Consider the following 17,390-nt stretch of genomic DNA (forward strand, 5'->3'; position numbering starts at 1 on the left):
TCAGCTATTCCTTGCCCCAAAACTCATCTCTCGGTTTATTGGCCTGTCATGTGGAGAGCAGTACAAGCTTGGACTCGTAACTGATTCTTCATCCTGATACTCCATGGGGTAGGACCACTGCATCTCAGCCACGTTTTCTGGTGACCCTCATCATGCTTCAAGTACACACACACACACACACACACACACACACACACACACACACACCCCCTTCTAAGGTCAACGTACTCTGGTGTTGGCTGTCTGCAGTAGGAGATTAAGATTATTGTAAGAAGGTAGAGAAGTATGGGTGAGAAAAATTAGGAGGAACAAAACAGAAAAATATGTAATAGCTCCAGGGAAAATTTTAATTCAGATAGTGCCTAAGAAAATATATAGCTGTGTGTGTCAGCCAAAGCTGGACGTGTAAAGAGAGAAGGTAAGTGGGACAGTTTGTGTATCATTTTGGTTGTAAAAATATAGGTGGGATATCTTATTCGTAGGCCTTTTCAAATCTTCTAGAAGGTAAGCAAGCTGGTTTCAGTTATCCTATCTCTTTCTCAAACCCTGGTGTTAGCGTGGTTACCATATTCCTGGAGAGGGCCCCGTGAAAAGGCAGCAAATTTTAAATACTTAATTTTGTGAGTTCTCTAAAGGCTTCCCCTTTCCCACTTCCCTTTACAGAACTCAGTGGGGAGGGCATCAATCTCCCAGCTGCTGAGGACAGAGAGAGCCACACTGATTCATTCAGTAAACTCCTGTGTCTCCTAGGGGCCTAGCCCTGTTTTGCCCTCAAGGAGAGCACAAGTCCTTCTCTTCAGAAGTGATCTGGGTTGCTACCCTGACGAGAGATGGTTTAGGGGGAGAGGCGATCCCCAGGGTGAAAGAAAGGTAAGCAATGTACTGCCCTTAGATCTTTCCCGAGACTTCTCAGGGATGCTTCCCTGGGTCACAAGGAAGACTTGGCCTGAGCTGTTACCGTAAGCCTGAAATATGCTGAATACTCATCAACATTATTACTCTGAGACAGACATCCACTGGCACAGCCGTGTCAGCCTTCCCGTGCCCTGAAATGGCCCGTCTGTGATGGATGGGGACGGACTCTCTGTGGGATGTAAGCCGCTGGGGCTGGAAGGACCTGACCCCTCTCCCTGTCTTCAGGCCTGGGCATACACAACCTATTTCTCCTTAAATGTGTCAAGGCTCAGAGATGCTGTGACGGTCTCCTGCAGAGTTCCTTCTCAGTATGTTTTCACCGTGGGCCAAGGAGGTCTCGTTCGACCACACAAAATTCCCCTTTAAGAAGGAAGCCCCTCATGTCTTGCTCCATCTTGGCCAACACAAAGGAACATCAACACAACCCAACCTCCTGGAAAATCCACCACATACTTAGGGATAGGAATGAACACCAGTCAAAAGTATAAGCTACAATATTATACATACTCATGCTTTATCGATTTACAGGCATGTCTACACACACGGTCATTGGATTGCCTCAGTAACCCATTTTACAGATGAGGAGACTGACCCTCATAAAGCTTCAGTGATTTGACCCCCAATGCACAGCTGGTGAGCTGTGACCAAGATTCAACTCCGTTCCATAATTTTCTCTGATTTTAGGCTAAACAATCCAAATCTTGTTGAGGAGAGAAATAAGGAACGAAACGAGCTGAATCAAACCTACAAGTGTTGGGTGAGTTTTAAGGGGATCTTCTTTAGTTCTTCTGTTTTTGTTTTGTTTTTTTTTAAATCAGGTTGACTCATTTCCCATGCTGCTCCTCCCTGCCCCCAAGTTTTCTGACCAAGAACAGAGCTTACTTTGTGCAATGGCCATGACTCCAGAGAGGGGGGTCATGATGAGGTTTTGAGATTGCTGGGGATTGTGGTGGGACAGGCTGTGGATATTCGTCAAGGTGCTGACCGGGGGCAAACCTCCTCCTGAGACTGAGATCTGCTGGAGAGAAATAAACAAGAGCAGCGTGAGCAGAATCAGGGTTGCAAAGAGCAGTGTCCAAAATGACGTGGCTTAGCAATTCCTTGGCATGGCTAATTCACTGGTCCATTCATTCATTCATTCATTCAGGAATAATTATTAAGCACCAAGTGAGGGATAGGTACAGAGGATGGAGTGGTAAGTAATATTGACCATAATCCCTTCCCTCATGTGCCTCTGTTTGTTGACTACCTTTGAATTACTAGCTTGCCTTAGAGACTCCTCAGCCCATGTGTATTATATGATTGTCTCTGGCTCATGTTGAAAGTATCCTCTGTTCTGCTCTATGCCCTCTATATTATTGGTGCTAAAGACATGTGATTGCTAAAAATAGTAGCTGAAGAAATGCCCTGGGATTCCCTAGAGTAGCAGATTAGGGCCCAGGCAGGAGCACAGGGAAGCTTTCACTGAGTACAGGTTCTAGGAAGCACTGCTCATGCATTAACTCACAAACCTCACTAGAGCCACGAGGCAGATACTTCTGCCATTCCCGTTTCACGGATAAAAAAACTGAGGCTCAGAGTAGTTGTGCATACTGCCTGAGATCTGACAACTAGTAAATGGTAACTCTTGTATTCAAACCCAAGTCTGTCTGACTCTAAAATTCAAGTTCTTACTTTTTACAGAGGACTTTTCCCTGACAACTATTACTAAGGTTTTTCTGGGGGAGATCAGCCATTATTGGGCTTCTCTACTTTTCCCAAATCTCTGCTATACATTTAAAAAAAATTTTTTTTTTTTTTTGGCAAGGGGCTACTATTGTAATGATAACGCTACCACATGAGGCTTGGCTCCAGGTACCCCTACTCTGTTTCACCATTATACTTTAATGACAGATTAGTAAGAGAAACCTACTGAGTTTCGTGTATTTTTGTCCAAGGCCACTCTGAGTCCTTCTATTTATTCCTAATAGTGTCTTTTCCTTATTGATTTTCTTCATTTTCCCAAGTGTATATATAACGGCATCACAGGCATGTAATGCTAATTGGGTCTCTTCCTTGCTAGTGCTAATATGTCTACATGTCATATTGCATTGGTTAGAATTTTCCCAGTAGTATTAACCAGTAACAGAGGTAACAGATGTACTTACTTTGATTCTATATTATCAGAAATGCTTCCAATGTTTCCCCATTAATTATAAGGAGTTTTCAGTTTTACACACACATACACACACACACACACAACATACATTTATTCATGATAAAGTAGCTTACTATTTATAGTTTTAAAATATTTTTTTAAAGTATTACTAGGAAAGGACAGTCCCCCCCTCACTCTGAAATAACTCAGACATTCTTGATGGCGTCAGGAATGCTGACAGGTGGGTCAGGGTTGGGATACACACATCAGATGTTTGAGTCGCCCTTTCCTTCTTCCTCCCCTTGTGACCCAGAGCTCCTTAGACTATAGGTCTCACACCAGCACCCAGCGGGGAAGACACTATCTCCTGCCTGCCCTTCTGATCAACCCCATAGCTTCCAAGGTGAATTTGAAAAAGAAAGAAAGAAAAAACCAAACAGGTTTGTTTGTGTTTTTAAAATGAGCATCAAGACATGAGTTAGGGGTCACGTGACCAAGAAGGAATTCTGACCACATCAAACAAGAGAGAACCAGCTTGTTTGCTGGACTTGTTTTTCAAAATGTCAGAGTCATTAAAAAAAAAAAATCAGTGACCTGCCTTCAGACTTCCCCTGAGTAATGCAGTCCTTTGGAGAAAGTCAATGGAGTGCCAGTAATCTCTGCCATTTCGATGTCTGGTTTTAATGGTGAAAGAGAAATGTGGGTGCTAATGATAAAAACATTTAAATGTGTATGGCTTTAGCGCTTGTAAAGTGCTTTCACTGATTGTCCTCAATAGGTAATGATACACATAGGGAAGGCATGATGATTATTGCTCTATGGTACAGATTAAGAAACTGAGCCTCTCTCAGTGTCTTGTAATAACCTACAATGGAAGAGAATGTGAAAAAATATATATATATATTTATATATATGTATAACTGAATCACTCTGCTGTACATCTGAAACACAACATTGTAAATCAACTATATTTCAATAAAAATTTTTAAAAAAAAGAAAAAGAAAGTGAGCCTCAGAAGAGTTGAGACATTAGCTCTGTGTCACCTGACTAGCAAGCGAGGAAGCCAGAATTCAAACCCAGTGTTGCTGGGCTTTAAATCCCACCCACTTACTATTTTGGGGGGCACCTTGGTCAAGCTCCTTCCCACTCTAAAATGCAACCATCATCTTCTATTTGCCTTCAGGACTGATGGAAGCCAGGGAGCTGCCAAGAATATCGGTCATGATCCTCACAGGATAATCCAGACAGTTTGAATGGTATCAACGTGGCCTTTTGCAGTCCTTTGCTTTGTGCTTTACACACCTACCATCTACAAGGTTGGTACTATTAACTCTCCTTTGCAGACAAGAAGACGGAAGTTTGGAGAAGTTAAGAAATGTGGCCAAGTGGTACAGTGGCCATGAAGGGCAGGCGATCTGCCTCCAGGCCTGAGCTTTTCACTATTAAGCTCCACTGCTTTGATACTGTGAAAGTATCCAGGATGTGCTTTTCCAACACACAAGGTTCAACAGACACAGACTGCAATCTGAAACCTGGCCAGCTCTTTGTAGACGCACGCCATTTGGGCATGGGGTGGGGGCCAAACAGAACAAAAGAAAGCTCCAATGGATCACCATTATTTCCACAACCAGTCCCTGTGGGAAGGTTTCAAGTGCACATCCTACCACAGGTCAGCACACGGAGACTGTCATTCCCTGGATGGGTCTTATCCCCCAAACAGCAGAGTTACAGGCAATCCTTACACCACCCCGGTGATGCAGGCATTGTTATCCCCCATTTTCCAGATGAGGAAACTGAAGTTAAGCAACGTCCATCCTATGGCTGATAAACAACAGAACCCAAGACGTGGACACACTAGTTCCCTTGCTGCGTTATTTTTAACCATACTCCACTCCTGTCTTTGTTGGACCAAGATCTGTGATGGGCTTGTTATATATTAACCGAAAACAGACTCTTGGATTTGGGCATCCAGTGATAGTGACATAACATATGAGCCAGGGTGTTGGAAACTAGAGAAAAGCTGGTCCCTGCAAACAAGCTTCCAGGTGTTTGCTAACGTTGAGGTGTGCTGTCTTGGTCAATCATCAATCCAATAACATACTGCCCATTAGGGCGCTGCCGAGCAGAAGAGGAAGAAAAAAGCGTCTCCTGCGGCTGCCTTTGGAGCGCCCCGGCCTGGGTGAGGCAGTTTGCTTGTTAGGAGGAAGGGCGGGAGGGCTCACAGGGAAACCCCAAGGACCTTCAAGCAATAGGAGAGGAGACCTGTTTCCTCCGCTGGGAAGCCAAGATCTCTCCCGCGAGGCCCCCCCACCCTCCTCCAGGGAAGTCTGGGCAATCCTTTAACTTATTTGGGTCTCACAAGGCAGCCAAAGAAGAAGCTTAAGGGATGAGAGGTGGGCAAGGGGGCTGCAAAAGGGCTCCCATAGGAGCATCTTTCGTTTCCTTTTGCAGAGACCACTACCAGGGAGTGATCAGCTCAAGTCCCCAAACTAGAGTTGGCCAGGCGTGGCGCTCCCCTTGGATATTACACTTTGTTTTTTCCTCCAGGGAGCTGGGGACTCAGTCACTTGTGACTCACCATTCCTGTGTTGCCTACACGGCACACACGTCAAGGTCTAGAATGGCATCGGCTCCCTGCAACAACCCCCCCACCCCCGCCGCCTCTAGGTCAGACACCTTGAAGGAAGGCATACGGCTCCAGCTTGAGCTTGGAAGCCAGGAACCCACGGCTCCTCCCTCCCGTGAAACACAGAGCATGACCTGAAGAATCAAGTTTTCCACGTCCTACCCTTCCTAGTGTCGTCATGCTCGTGTTCTCTTGGAAGCCGCCCTCCCCTGCTGCACTTGTGTTGCCTGAGGATTAGAACTTCGAAAATTCAACATCAACTAGTCTGTTCCTCACTGGGCGGGGCTGCTCAACTGACATCTGGGGCTGGGCTGTGGTTATGGGTATAGATAACTTCATTTAGGGAGAATAATACTGACATTCACCTAACAACAACCACGTTGTCATTCATTGAATATTTACCGACCCAAACACCGTGCCTCTCGTGTTATCACCTTTGTCCCGCCAACAACCCTAGTGTTATTACCTTTTATAGATGAGAAAGAAAGAGCTAGAACCTGCCCAAGGCTACACAGCTATTAGGTGCCAGAGCTGGGATTTGAACCCGGGTCATTGTAACTTCAAAGTTGGTGTTTCCCACTCACCCTTTAAGCACCGCCCCACCCCACCTGCCATTTTGTGCTGTGATCTTCACTGCCGTCCAGTGTCCTTCAAAACCCCCGTGCCGGAAGCTTCCCCACCTCTCGCCATCCACTCAGTCCTGACTTAACTACCCTCCTTGCCAGGACCAGGGGGGTGTGAAGAGGAAGAGGGGGCTTGTTTCAAAGTGAGGTGCTCTCTGGGTTAAAAAACTGGCTTTGGAGGCCCTGGGTTGGGGGGCATGAATGAGCATTTTATCAACTCAAATGTCATTGGCAGCCCCAAAACAAACAGTGTCCCACCCGCTTTGCTCCTTTATGAGGCATTCAATCAATAAAACGAGAGCAGGGCTCTGTCAGATTTATTGGCTGGGTTCAAACCGAACACCTCTTCCACCCGCCAAAGGCTGGGTCACCGGTTCTACCTTTCCGTTCCAACTCTGGACGGCCCCCATTTTCCCCTGTGGGGCTACAATGGTTCATTGTTTGAGGCAGGCCTTGTGAGAACTTGTGTTTGTTTTGCCTCTTATCTTATCAGCTCCAGAGCTACAATGGCCCAGGTGTACTCACCATTTTACCATCAGGTGAGAGGAGATTGTGGCCCGGGTCCAGGCTGGCTGGAGAGACTTGCTGTAAAACAGACTGGCTAGTCACCATGGCGCTGTTGCCATGGTGACTGATTGTTGAGGAGGAAGTGACCTCATTGTTTCCCGGCTGGCTGTAGCGCACTCCTGCAAAACAAGGCAGACCCAACAGCGAATATTAGTGCCACCTGGCCCGAGAACACTTGCTTTCTAGGGTGGATGACAAGGAAGAAAAGCTGCCTTCTTTCCCCTGTCTACCCATGAGAAATATCAGCTGTCTTTCTCTAGGGTAGAGGTTGCATGGCCTCTGCTTGAATTCTAGAATGTAATCTCCATGAGGGCAGGATGTTTTTATCTGTTTTGTTTTGTTCATTGCTGTATTCCCTTGGTAGCCACTCAATAAATATCTGTCAAATGAATGAACGAACGAATGAACAAATGAATGGATTCTGAATCTTGTTGCTTCAGCATAGTTCTTTTAGGATTTAGGGCCTTCTCTTTCTGGCTGGCGTATTTGTTTTGCTCTTCAAAATGCCTTCTAGAAATGTTTCCCTGGCATCGCTTGGCCAAGTAGGGCTTCAAAGCGTGAGTTGACGGATTTTACAGAGAGGCACTGGCCCAGCGACCCTTGTAAGGGCCACACCAAAATACACCAGACTCTGTGCACCACCATTTTGGCCAAGCCCAGGAGGCCAGGGGGACAGAGGCAGACCAGGGTCAGGACGGGGCTGAAGCCAGGAGTCTTTGCTTCTGGAACTCACATTCCTTTGGTGGGGTCCCATGTGGCTGACTTCCAGGGCCCAGGGGAAGGCGTGTCTGCTGGGAGGTGGGGCAGGCAGCATGCACAGGCAGGAGGTGGATGCCTAGTAAACCACTGCAGTTTGGTCTGCAAGGGAGGGGAGAACCAAGCATGTGTACAACGTCACTGCTCTGACCCTCCCTCTCGCTCGGGAACCAAAGCGCAGGTCTGTGCTCAGGAAAGGGACCGTGCTGGGCAGAGACCAGGCGGCTGAAGGGAGCTGAAGGGGGAAGAGAACCTGGGCCCAGCGTGCAGAGTCAAAGTCCTGCTTGATGTGCCTGTGAAACAGCCAAAGACAAAGCCAGGGGTAGCTGGGGCATCTCACCCTCAGCTCAGAGCTGAGAAAGACAGTGTTCTGGTTTATGCTTTGGATTGGACAAAAAGGTTTGGGGGACCCTGTTCCTACCTGCAAGGGATGCAGACCAAATGCCTGAGGCATGGAATTATTTGGAGAGGAGGGCCAACTTCTCCTTCCTTTTCCCTTTTGCCCAGTTCCCCAGGATCAAACATCACTGTATCAAGTATCCGAGGTGTGTGGGTCCGCTTGCCCCCGGCCCCGCCTCCTGCCCCACCTGGAGCCCCACCTGCTCAAGGAGCCTACAAAAGTCCCCCTCCACACCCCCGGGGAGCCAGGCAAGCTGCCCTAACCAGCAGCCTCTTATTCATGAAGACAAAGCTTGCCAAGAGGAGATCCAAGCTAGTTTTCCTTGAATTGTGCAAAGGACGTTCCCCAAGGCTGATATGACCTAGAGCTTAAGAGGGCTGGGGAGAAAACAAACAAACGCTAGGGCAGGGTTCTAACCTTCAAGAGCAACTTGTTTGCCTACGAAGTGGCTTGATGCATGCTCTGCGGGCTTCTTCTGTTGGTTGGTTCCCCATCCTTTGATTCAAGGGGCTGCTGGGGGGTGGGGGGTGTTGGCAGCACTGGAATTTGGTAGTTATAGGTCTGGAGCACTATATTTTGGTGGTGGTGGGGAACAGGAACCATGAGGTTACGAGGAAGAAAGACTTCCACGTCTCCAAATCAACACCGCCTGCCCAGTCCTGTCTGTCTTCCTCTGCACCTACCTGTAGCCCCTAGGTCTCCTCTTTACCACCCTCCACTCCATCCCGTTGGGTTAAATTAGGTCCTTTTTCTCCACTTATATTTGCCACCGGGTTCCCAGCAGGATGCTTATTTAGGAGAAGAGAGATCTGGAACTTGTGAGCTCAGAAGGCAGCTGGGTCCAGTAGAAAAGGGGGAGACAGATTTCAAATCAATTAAACGAAGGGTTTTCTAACAAGGAGGGCTAACGGGAAGATTGTGTGCTCTGGAGCTGGACAAACTCGGGTTCCAATCGTGACTTTGCTCTTCACAGATGCGTGATCTTGGGAAAAATCACTCTCTCTCTCTCTGTGGCTGTTTCCTCTCATAAAGTGAAGAGAACGCTTCCTTAATAGGGCTAGTTTGGATTAGCGACAACATCTATAAAGCTCTCAACAGAATGCCAAATAAATGGCAAACGCGGCTAGGGATGCTGCAGGAAGGAAGCTGGTGTAGGGATGGAGCCCAAGATATTTGCCCTAAGACTCTAGAATTCTGGACAATGAACGGTAGATTCTAAGTACTGAATGGAATCACCTTTCCACGGAGAATCATTTCCAAAGAATCCAACTCTGCTGCAACCACTGATGCTTTGTCCTGGAAGCAACTTGGGAGGGAGGCCTGGCCCCTGGCCCTCTCGTTCTTTCCTTTTGGAGAAGCTGGACTTCACCCTGTTTTTCTCCTGCTTCCTCTGACTCCCTGACCAGCTATTTACCTCCCCAAGATCTCTGCTCCTGGGATAACGCTGGGAGTCAGGTGTTTTCACCTCCCAGCTTGTCCCCATCATTGATTCAGTCTCAAGTCAAACAGACGCTCGTTTTCGCCTATTTAATTTGGCTGAAGGAAGAGGGCCAGTCCTCTGGTGATCGAATATGGGTCGTGGGGAGACTTCTCCCCTACCCCAGGCTACATAATTATTTATTTAAAAATAATTAACCAAAGATATCCGCAGGAAACAAAAGCCTCCTTTACAAGGGAGCCTGGCAGGAGGGAGGCAAGAGCCATTTGTTAGAATCCCGGCAGCATAGCCCAAGGCTGCTGTGCTTTGTAAACCTGTTTTCTCCCCCAGCGGAACTTCATTATATGAGAAATATAATGATGGAGCTGCTCTCTTCAAAGACAGATGGGCCTAGACCTCTGCACTTCCCTTTAAGGACCTCTGGTTAAGAGATAGCGTCTGGCTGGGGATTAGGGGATCCCTGTTTTGAACTCAGCTCTGCCATCAGTGTACTGGGTGAGCTCTAGCTCCCTCAGCTCTCAGCCAGAAGGGTGCCTACTGTGGGGAGGGGGCTATCATCACTACACTCCTCTCCCCAGAGTGTGGCGAGAGCTGGGCGCGAGGCTGCTCATCGCTCCAGGTGCACCTGTAGCTCTTCCCACTGACACTCCTCTCACCAGGAATCTGGCAATCACTCAGGCTCCTGAGAGGGTGGCTGTCATCAGCCAGCCGCCTTAAAAGGGGGTGCGGAGGTGGAGGGTGTATCGCAAGGTCTCTGCCCGCGACACCAGAAATCGGTGTTCTCGTTAGAGGAAGGAGAGGCCAGGTCCTTGTGTATTTCACAAACTCAGAAGAGCGCTTGAGAGGAGAACCAAAGTAGAATAAGCTCTGGTGCCAGGTGACATGGGTTTAAATCCTGGCTCTACCACATAATAGCTGTGTGACCTTGGGGGAATTACTTAACCTCCCTGAGCTTCAGTTTCTTTATTGTTAATGATTTCCATCCCTTCGGTCATTGGATGAGTTATGGGCGTGAAATTACCCAGGCCACGCTTGACACACAACAGTTACTCGAGACACATCTGTTCCTCCTGTTTGGGGATTGTCTTTGTTTAAAAGACATTTTTAGGAAGGCTGAGTTCACAGAACTTCATTGAGCACCTATCCTGTGCCAGGCATGGTGGCAGGGAGCCTGTAAGAAGTGGAATGGCATCTTCCCTTCTCCCTTTACCATGGCAGTCTCTGAAAATGAACATACGACGAGGGCTGTGGTTTAATAGTGATTGACTGAAGATGCCAGGCTAATAGCCACAGAGGTCCCGTAGGAGAAATGACAAGGCCAGAAGGTGGTCATGTACTTTGCACTCACTTCCTGGCTCAAGTCACTAATGGCCACATCCCTATCACCAGCCCTAAGAACCACAGCAAGTATGTCCAGCAGCAAAAGCCATCTTGGCTGGAATCTAGAGACATCCCTGAGGCCTTGGAGAGGAGGTATCCACTCTCACCTGTTCCCAGTCCTCAGCATCATGGGTGATGATGCTATTTCTGAACTCCTGACAGCATGTGGCACAGAGACAGATCATTTGGTTTCTATGCAACATGACTGGTCAGAAGTGACAAAACATGAAGGAAGCTTATGGTTCCAGAAGCCAGCGTCTCCATACGCTGCCTTCCTGTACCAGCACCCAATCCAGGGCACTCTTCACACTACTGCAGGTTGGGATTTCTTTCTAGAACAAAATTGCACCATGTCACTGCACTCTTCGGAAACCTAACGCTGCTCCTCACGGCCTTCTGGAAAAGCCCCAACACCTCAACGGCAGAATTGGGCCGCTGTGACGCCAGTCTGCCTTATTGGTATCATCTGTCACCGCATGCCATTCAGCCATGTCAGAGCCCTGCCACTCCTCACCCAGACCCTGCCGTCTCCTGCCTCTGTGCCTTTGCTTATGCTCTTCCCTGCGCCTGGAGAGCTCTTCCCTTCTTCTCCATGTCCCATCATTTAAAAGGGCTAAATGTCACCTCTTCTGGGAAGCTCTCCTTGATTCATCGTGGTAGTTATCTGCCCCATCCTTTGTACTTTACATACAGTAGAGACTCTTACAGCAGGAGCTGGTCGCCCTGCACTAAAATGCTCTGATGATATGTTTCCTTCTCTCTCCCTCGTAAAGAGATGGCTTTTTGCTCATTCGTGCAGCCTCAGAGCCTAGCAGAGGGGCTGATGTGTGAATATTCATTGAATGAGGGAATAAGCCCCCAGGTGCTTTGAGCATCCTTGCCCCAGAGAACAAGGGGGCATCCCTTCTGGCAGAGGGAGAAAATACAGTCAGTTCTGCGGTAATATTGGTATTAACAGTGTGGATTGGTTCCAGTTCTATTGATATATTAGGGAATAACTTGAGTACAACATGAGTTTCATATTTGAGGGATTCAGAAATCTGCACCCAGCTGAATGGAGCCACGTAGGAATATACTACAATTGCTTTTTTTTCTTTTAGTTTTTTAAAAAATTGAAGTATAGTTGATTTACAGCGTTGTGTTAGTTTCTGCTGTACAGCAAAGTGATTCAGTTATACACATATATACATTCTTCTTTATATTCTTTTCCACTATGGTATATTCCAGGATATTGAATATAGTTCCCTGTGCTATACAGTAGGAACTTGCTTATCCATTCACATAGGAATACACTAAATGCACACACACACACATACACACTCTTCAAACAACTACCAGCTACCATTAGTTCACTGCATGTACTGTAAGCCACATCCGTCCCCCACCTCAAATAACTCACCAGCTGCAACCCTTCCGATGCTCACTTCAGTGGGCAAACTTTAGGACTTTCTCAAGGTAAAGGGCCATATTTATTGTTGTAAAGTGTTTATGCATTTCTTAGGCATTTAACAGGTGTAAAGCTCTGCTAATGTTTTTATTAGATTCTTACCTTTTTTAAAAGGTGTCAATGACAAAATTTTGGAGTACTGTGCCCTTAACCCCATTTTTTTCCCATAAGCCCTGTGGTTTTTATTGTGTGACCTTGCAAAGCACGGTGGTTTTTATGATGGGTATGTTGGGTACTACAGGACTGACTGTGCCCCTGTGTTCAAAGGTGGAAGCAACTGCCTCCCAGGAGGACCCCCGAGAGGAGCTGTCCAGGGTGTAATTAACTACAGAAACTTTTCATAAACCTGTGCTTCAGGGGCTTGGACTACCCCATAGAGTCCTGGGTATCTAATCCAGCTCTCTACGAGCTTCAAAAAACAGCTTAGGAGTTTGGGATTAACATATACACACTATTATGGGACTTCCCTGGTGGTCCAGTGGCTAAGACTCCACATTTCCAATGCAGGGGACCCGGGTTGCATCCCTGGTCAGGGAACTAGATCCCACATGCCACAACTGAGAGTTCGCGTGCCACAACTAAAGATCCCGCACGAGGCAATGAAGATCCCATGTGCCGCATCTGAGACCCGGTGCAGCCAAATAAATAAAGAAATATTTTTTAAAAATACACACTACTATATATAAAAGAGATAAACAACAAGGACCTATTGTATAGCACAGGGAACTATACTCAATATTTTGTAATAACCTATAAGGGAAAAGAATCTGAAAAAGAATATATATGTATAACCGAATCACTTTGCTGTACACCTGAAACTAACACAACATTGTAAATGAACTACACTTCAATATTAAAAAATGGTTTAAAAAAACCAGCTGAGGGAGTTCCCTGGCTGTCCAGTGGTTAGGACTCGGCACTTACACTGCCATGGCCCGGGTTCAATCCCTGGTTGGTGAGCTAAGATCCCGCAAGCCATGTGGTGCGGCTAAAAAACCCCCAAAAAACCCAGCTGAGACCCCAATTCCACAACTCCAGAAATCAACTGCGCACCAGTGTCCAGCTACTTTAAATTCGTACTCTCTCATCTCTCTGCTTTGACTCTCTGATGATTCTGGGCCAGTCAACTTCTGGGCCTTGGCATTTTTATCTGTAAAATGGGCATACAGATCTCCCTTCCTCGGAAGCCAGAATAATGAATGAATAAAATAAGGTTAGAGAAGCACTGGGTTTTCCTGAGAAAGAAAATGCTGGGCAAACAGAACAGCAGCGTCAGCCCAGAAAGCATGACCAGAAGTGCTCTTTTAGAAAGAAGCAAAGAGGGAGGTGGGGGTCTCCTGGGCAGTAGGAGGCTCAGCTTGACCTCACGTGGCCTCTGAGCCTGAAGCCTGGGGGTCCCTTTCACTGGGGTCTGTGAGCTGCACCCAGAATCTGGTGGGCTGCCTTTCACTCTTGACATTTCAAAGCCAATCTCCCGTCCCTGATAATGCAGGAATGTTCCTCTGGCTGGTGGACCGCTGCCAGCTCGAGTGAGCGTCCCAGCCACCAACAGAGTAAACATTACTCAACCGGCCAGGGCTCTGTCACACACATTCTTCCCCTGTGTTCCTAACCTCACGCAGAGTGCAGCCCAGCACTGTTGGGTCTGGAAACTGGGAACTTAAAATCAGGCAGGAGGGAGAGTGCAGAGGAGAAAGCTCTTCCAAAAAGGAAACAACCGTGTCCATCAATTATAAGTAGACAGAGCTGTCTTTCTTATGAAGCCAAAACAGAGGTTTGGGGGTAGGGGCACCAGGAGGAATTAGGCCAGTCTTGATGGGTCCAGTACTGTATCCTTATAAACCCACTCCCCCTTTTCCCCGAAACGAGTCACTTTCTTGAGGAGAGAGGCAGAGACACATGGGATTCAGTCTAGTGAACTTCCTAAGACACTCATGTAGGATAAAAGAATGTGAACAATTCCCCCAGCTTGAAACTGGGAACTCCAAAAATGAAAGCTTTCAAATAAGCTGGCAATGCTGCCTCAGTTTCCCCATTGGTCACGCAGGGCTACTGCCGGTTCTTACTAATATTTCCTTCTCTCTGAGGATAAAGATGAATGTTTGCCAAGAGTTGAGGAGATTAAAAATCTGAAAGCCTGGGAGGAAAAATCTGAAGCAAGATGAAAGCAGTTTAAACATGGGGCTGGTTTCAATTCCAGATCTCTTTCTACCCGAGGTGGCTTAGTTAGGAGCCCAATTCATAAGAGGAGAAACACAGACAGGCCTGCGGGGACGGTAAACACTCTTGAACTCAAGGAGTAAAAGTTGAGTGATACTTGAGGGAAGCCCACAAACTGGTTTTCTTATAAAAATCAAAGCAAATGTAACCAAGAAAAGACAAAGGCTTCCATCAAAAGCATCTTGGCTGAGAACAGAAATAAATGTGCACCTGAAAAAATGGCACACGTGAGGAGGTAGAAAGGGCTGCCTGTCCTTCCCGCTAAGCCCATCTCGGCTACCACGCCTGCTCCTTAGCAGAGAGCTGGTTTCTGCAGGCAAACAAGAGAGGGTTTGCGATGAACACTTCAGCCGGGAGATGCTGCTGCAGGTGAAAGAAACCCAGCCAACCCTCGAGTACTTGAGAAGTCCTGACCTCTGTAAGTGTTTTACCCAGTCTGCTTCTCAATGTGTCCCAGATGCCCATTTGACAGAGTGGAACACTGAGGTTCAGAGAGGAAGAAGTCATTTCCACCATCTCTTGCTAAGGGTCTCCCAGCGAAGCAGCAGTATCCCGAAGCTGGCCTCTCTCCCTCTTGCCCGATAGCCCCACGTTGACTCCACACATCCTGAGCCTCCCATCGTGATGCACTAATAGTTTGAAATGATTTCATTTGTTTTCTTGGCTGCACCTCTCACTGGAGTGTAAGCCCAGTGAGGGCAGGACCTCATCTGTCTTCTCCATGAGCTCCTTCCTCAGCACCTTGTACAGACTATGCTCTGCCCTCTTGATAAGAGCACGCGATGAATGAATGAATGGCCTGCACTTCAACTCTGACTGAGCAGTGGAGAAGTGACAAGGGTATAATTTATTCCCTGATCTCCTGGGTTTTCTGAGGTTGACGGGAGGCATGTATGTTTAAGGAGGAGTAGCAGAGAAGGAGAGAGGAGGAAGAGAGATTAACATCTAATCAAAATGAAGAGAGAGCATGGATGCATTTCAGCAACTTCATGTTGGAAGGTGCGAGGTGGAGGTGCTGAGGAGGAAGTATGACGTCGCAGCTCTTCCTTTCCGCGCCGGACACCTTGGACAGTGCTTTATCCAGAGTGCAAAGGGCCAATGCGATGCCTGCAAGGACCTACCCATTCCCTACTTCTTGAGGCCTAAGAACATACCCGTTACCTAGGGTCCTGATGGGCTGACCATTTCTAAAGGGTTTGGACCGCTGGTGGGAGCCCCAAATTTAGACTTGCCGTGTTAGAACCCAGCTTTAGGCCCCTTGGGTTTATTTGGGGGTCAGTAGGATCAATCACTGGGGATTTACTGTGGCAACCTGAGTAACTCAAACGCCTTTCTCCAAAGGAATCTAGGGTTAAACTAAGAAGGGTTAATGATGGACATCGTTAGGCCGAAAGTCTGTGCAGGCAGACACAGCCCTGCCACCGTCTGGCTCCTGGGGTGTCTTTTCTGAGAGGCTGCCTTTGCAGGCAGGGGTAATGCGGCTGCAACAAAGGCCCCTAGGCTTGGCTGACGAGGAGAATGATGATGCTCCTAGTGGGTCTGGGGAACGGGGAAGGCTATAAAGCCATCAGCAGACTGAGCCACTGGGTGTCCACATAAAAGTGAGGTCCCATAAACAGACATCTGTATTGTGACTGAAGGGCTAATAAAATTGCCTTAGAAGAGAGAGGTTTTCCACTGAGACCTATTCATAAGCAGGATCCTACTGGGAAGTGGCACCCGGGGAGAAGATCCTTGGAGGCCTGGCAAGTGTCAGAGCCGCCTCATTATGGGAGCTTGCCCGGCCAGACCTCAGCCTCTTCATCACCGTCGTGGAGGGCAGCTCCAGCATCATTATCATCATCATCATCACCATCATCATGACAGATAGCCACTGATCACCCGGCAGGCTCATGGATGCTGGTCCCAGGGAGCAGCAGGTGTTGGGCACTGATACCTTGGAAGGTGGATGATCACTAGCTTCCATTGACCAGGAGCACCAGTAACGTGCTTAGGGATCACCCCAGAGGCCTGGTGGCAGCCTAGAGCTGGGGAGTTTCCTTCCCGTTTCTCCAGACGACTGATTTGCAATAAGTTCAATCCCTTTTCTAGTCCTCAGTTGCTCAACAGAAGCTGAGGAAGAGTAATTCTTGCTCTTTGCTTGCCCAAGGGATGCTGGTAAGAGATTATAAAAGGAAGTAATCTAGAGTGAAGTAAGTTAGACAGAGAAGGAGAAATATCATATGATATCACTTATGTGTGGAATCTAAAAAAAGGGTACAAATGAACTTGTCTACAAAACTGATAAGAAACAACACTTATGTAGAAAACAAACTTATGATCACCAGGGGGTAAGGGAGGGAGAGGAGGGATAAACTGGGAGATTGGGATTGACATATACACACTACTATATATAGAACAGATAACTAATAAGGACCTACTGTATAGCACAGGGAACTCTACTCAATAGTCCGTAATGGCCTATATGGGAAAAGAATCTAAAAAAAGAGTGGATATATGGGTATATATAACTGATTCACTTTGCTGTACACCTGAAACTAACACAACATTGTAAATCAACTATACTCCAATAAAAACTTTTTTTAAAAAAGGAAGTAATCTAGTAGAACTGAACGGAACTAGTAATCTAAACTCAGCTAATACACTAAACAAGGAGAAGCTAAATTAGTAGAACACAAGGGAGAAAGAATAATAACATGTTCCTTGAAAACTTCCTGGTAGCATTTAAGCTTGAGGGATTTTTTTGGAGAACTGTATACTTTAGTTAAGCAGTATTCATGGAGGTGGAGCTGAATGACTTGTTTCTAGAAAGGGGAGAATATGCTTTACATAATAATATGTACATGCGTTATGTAGAATGAAACTAATTCCATGCTCAGC

General features: G+C 47.1%; 1 protein-coding gene across 6 annotated transcripts in view; it reads right to left on the reverse strand.

The window, feature by feature from the left end:
• Window positions 1-17,390, reverse strand: part of HNF1B (HNF1 homeobox B) — a 53,435-nt gene that overhangs the window by 14,889 nt on the left and 21,156 nt on the right. For 4 of the 6 annotated variants that reach the window (XM_081220533.1, XM_081220532.1, XM_081220530.1 and 1 more), the window contains exons 5-6: window positions 6,828-6,988; window positions 1,798-1,930 (exon numbers count right to left, since the gene is read on the reverse strand). In XM_081220533.1, coding sequence (XP_081076659.1) covers window positions 1,798-1,930; window positions 6,828-6,988 — 294 coding nt within the window. Of the gene's footprint in view, window positions 1-1,797; window positions 1,934-6,827; window positions 6,989-17,390 lie in introns of all 6 variants that reach the window. The other 2 variants (XM_081220531.1, XM_081220529.1) reach the window with 1 other exon arrangement.

This window comes from Mesoplodon bidens (genome assembly GCF_964165515.1).
Source record: "Mesoplodon bidens genome assembly, chromosome: 19".
In the NCBI taxonomy this organism is placed as follows: Eukaryota; Metazoa; Chordata; class Mammalia; order Artiodactyla; family Ziphiidae; genus Mesoplodon; species Mesoplodon bidens.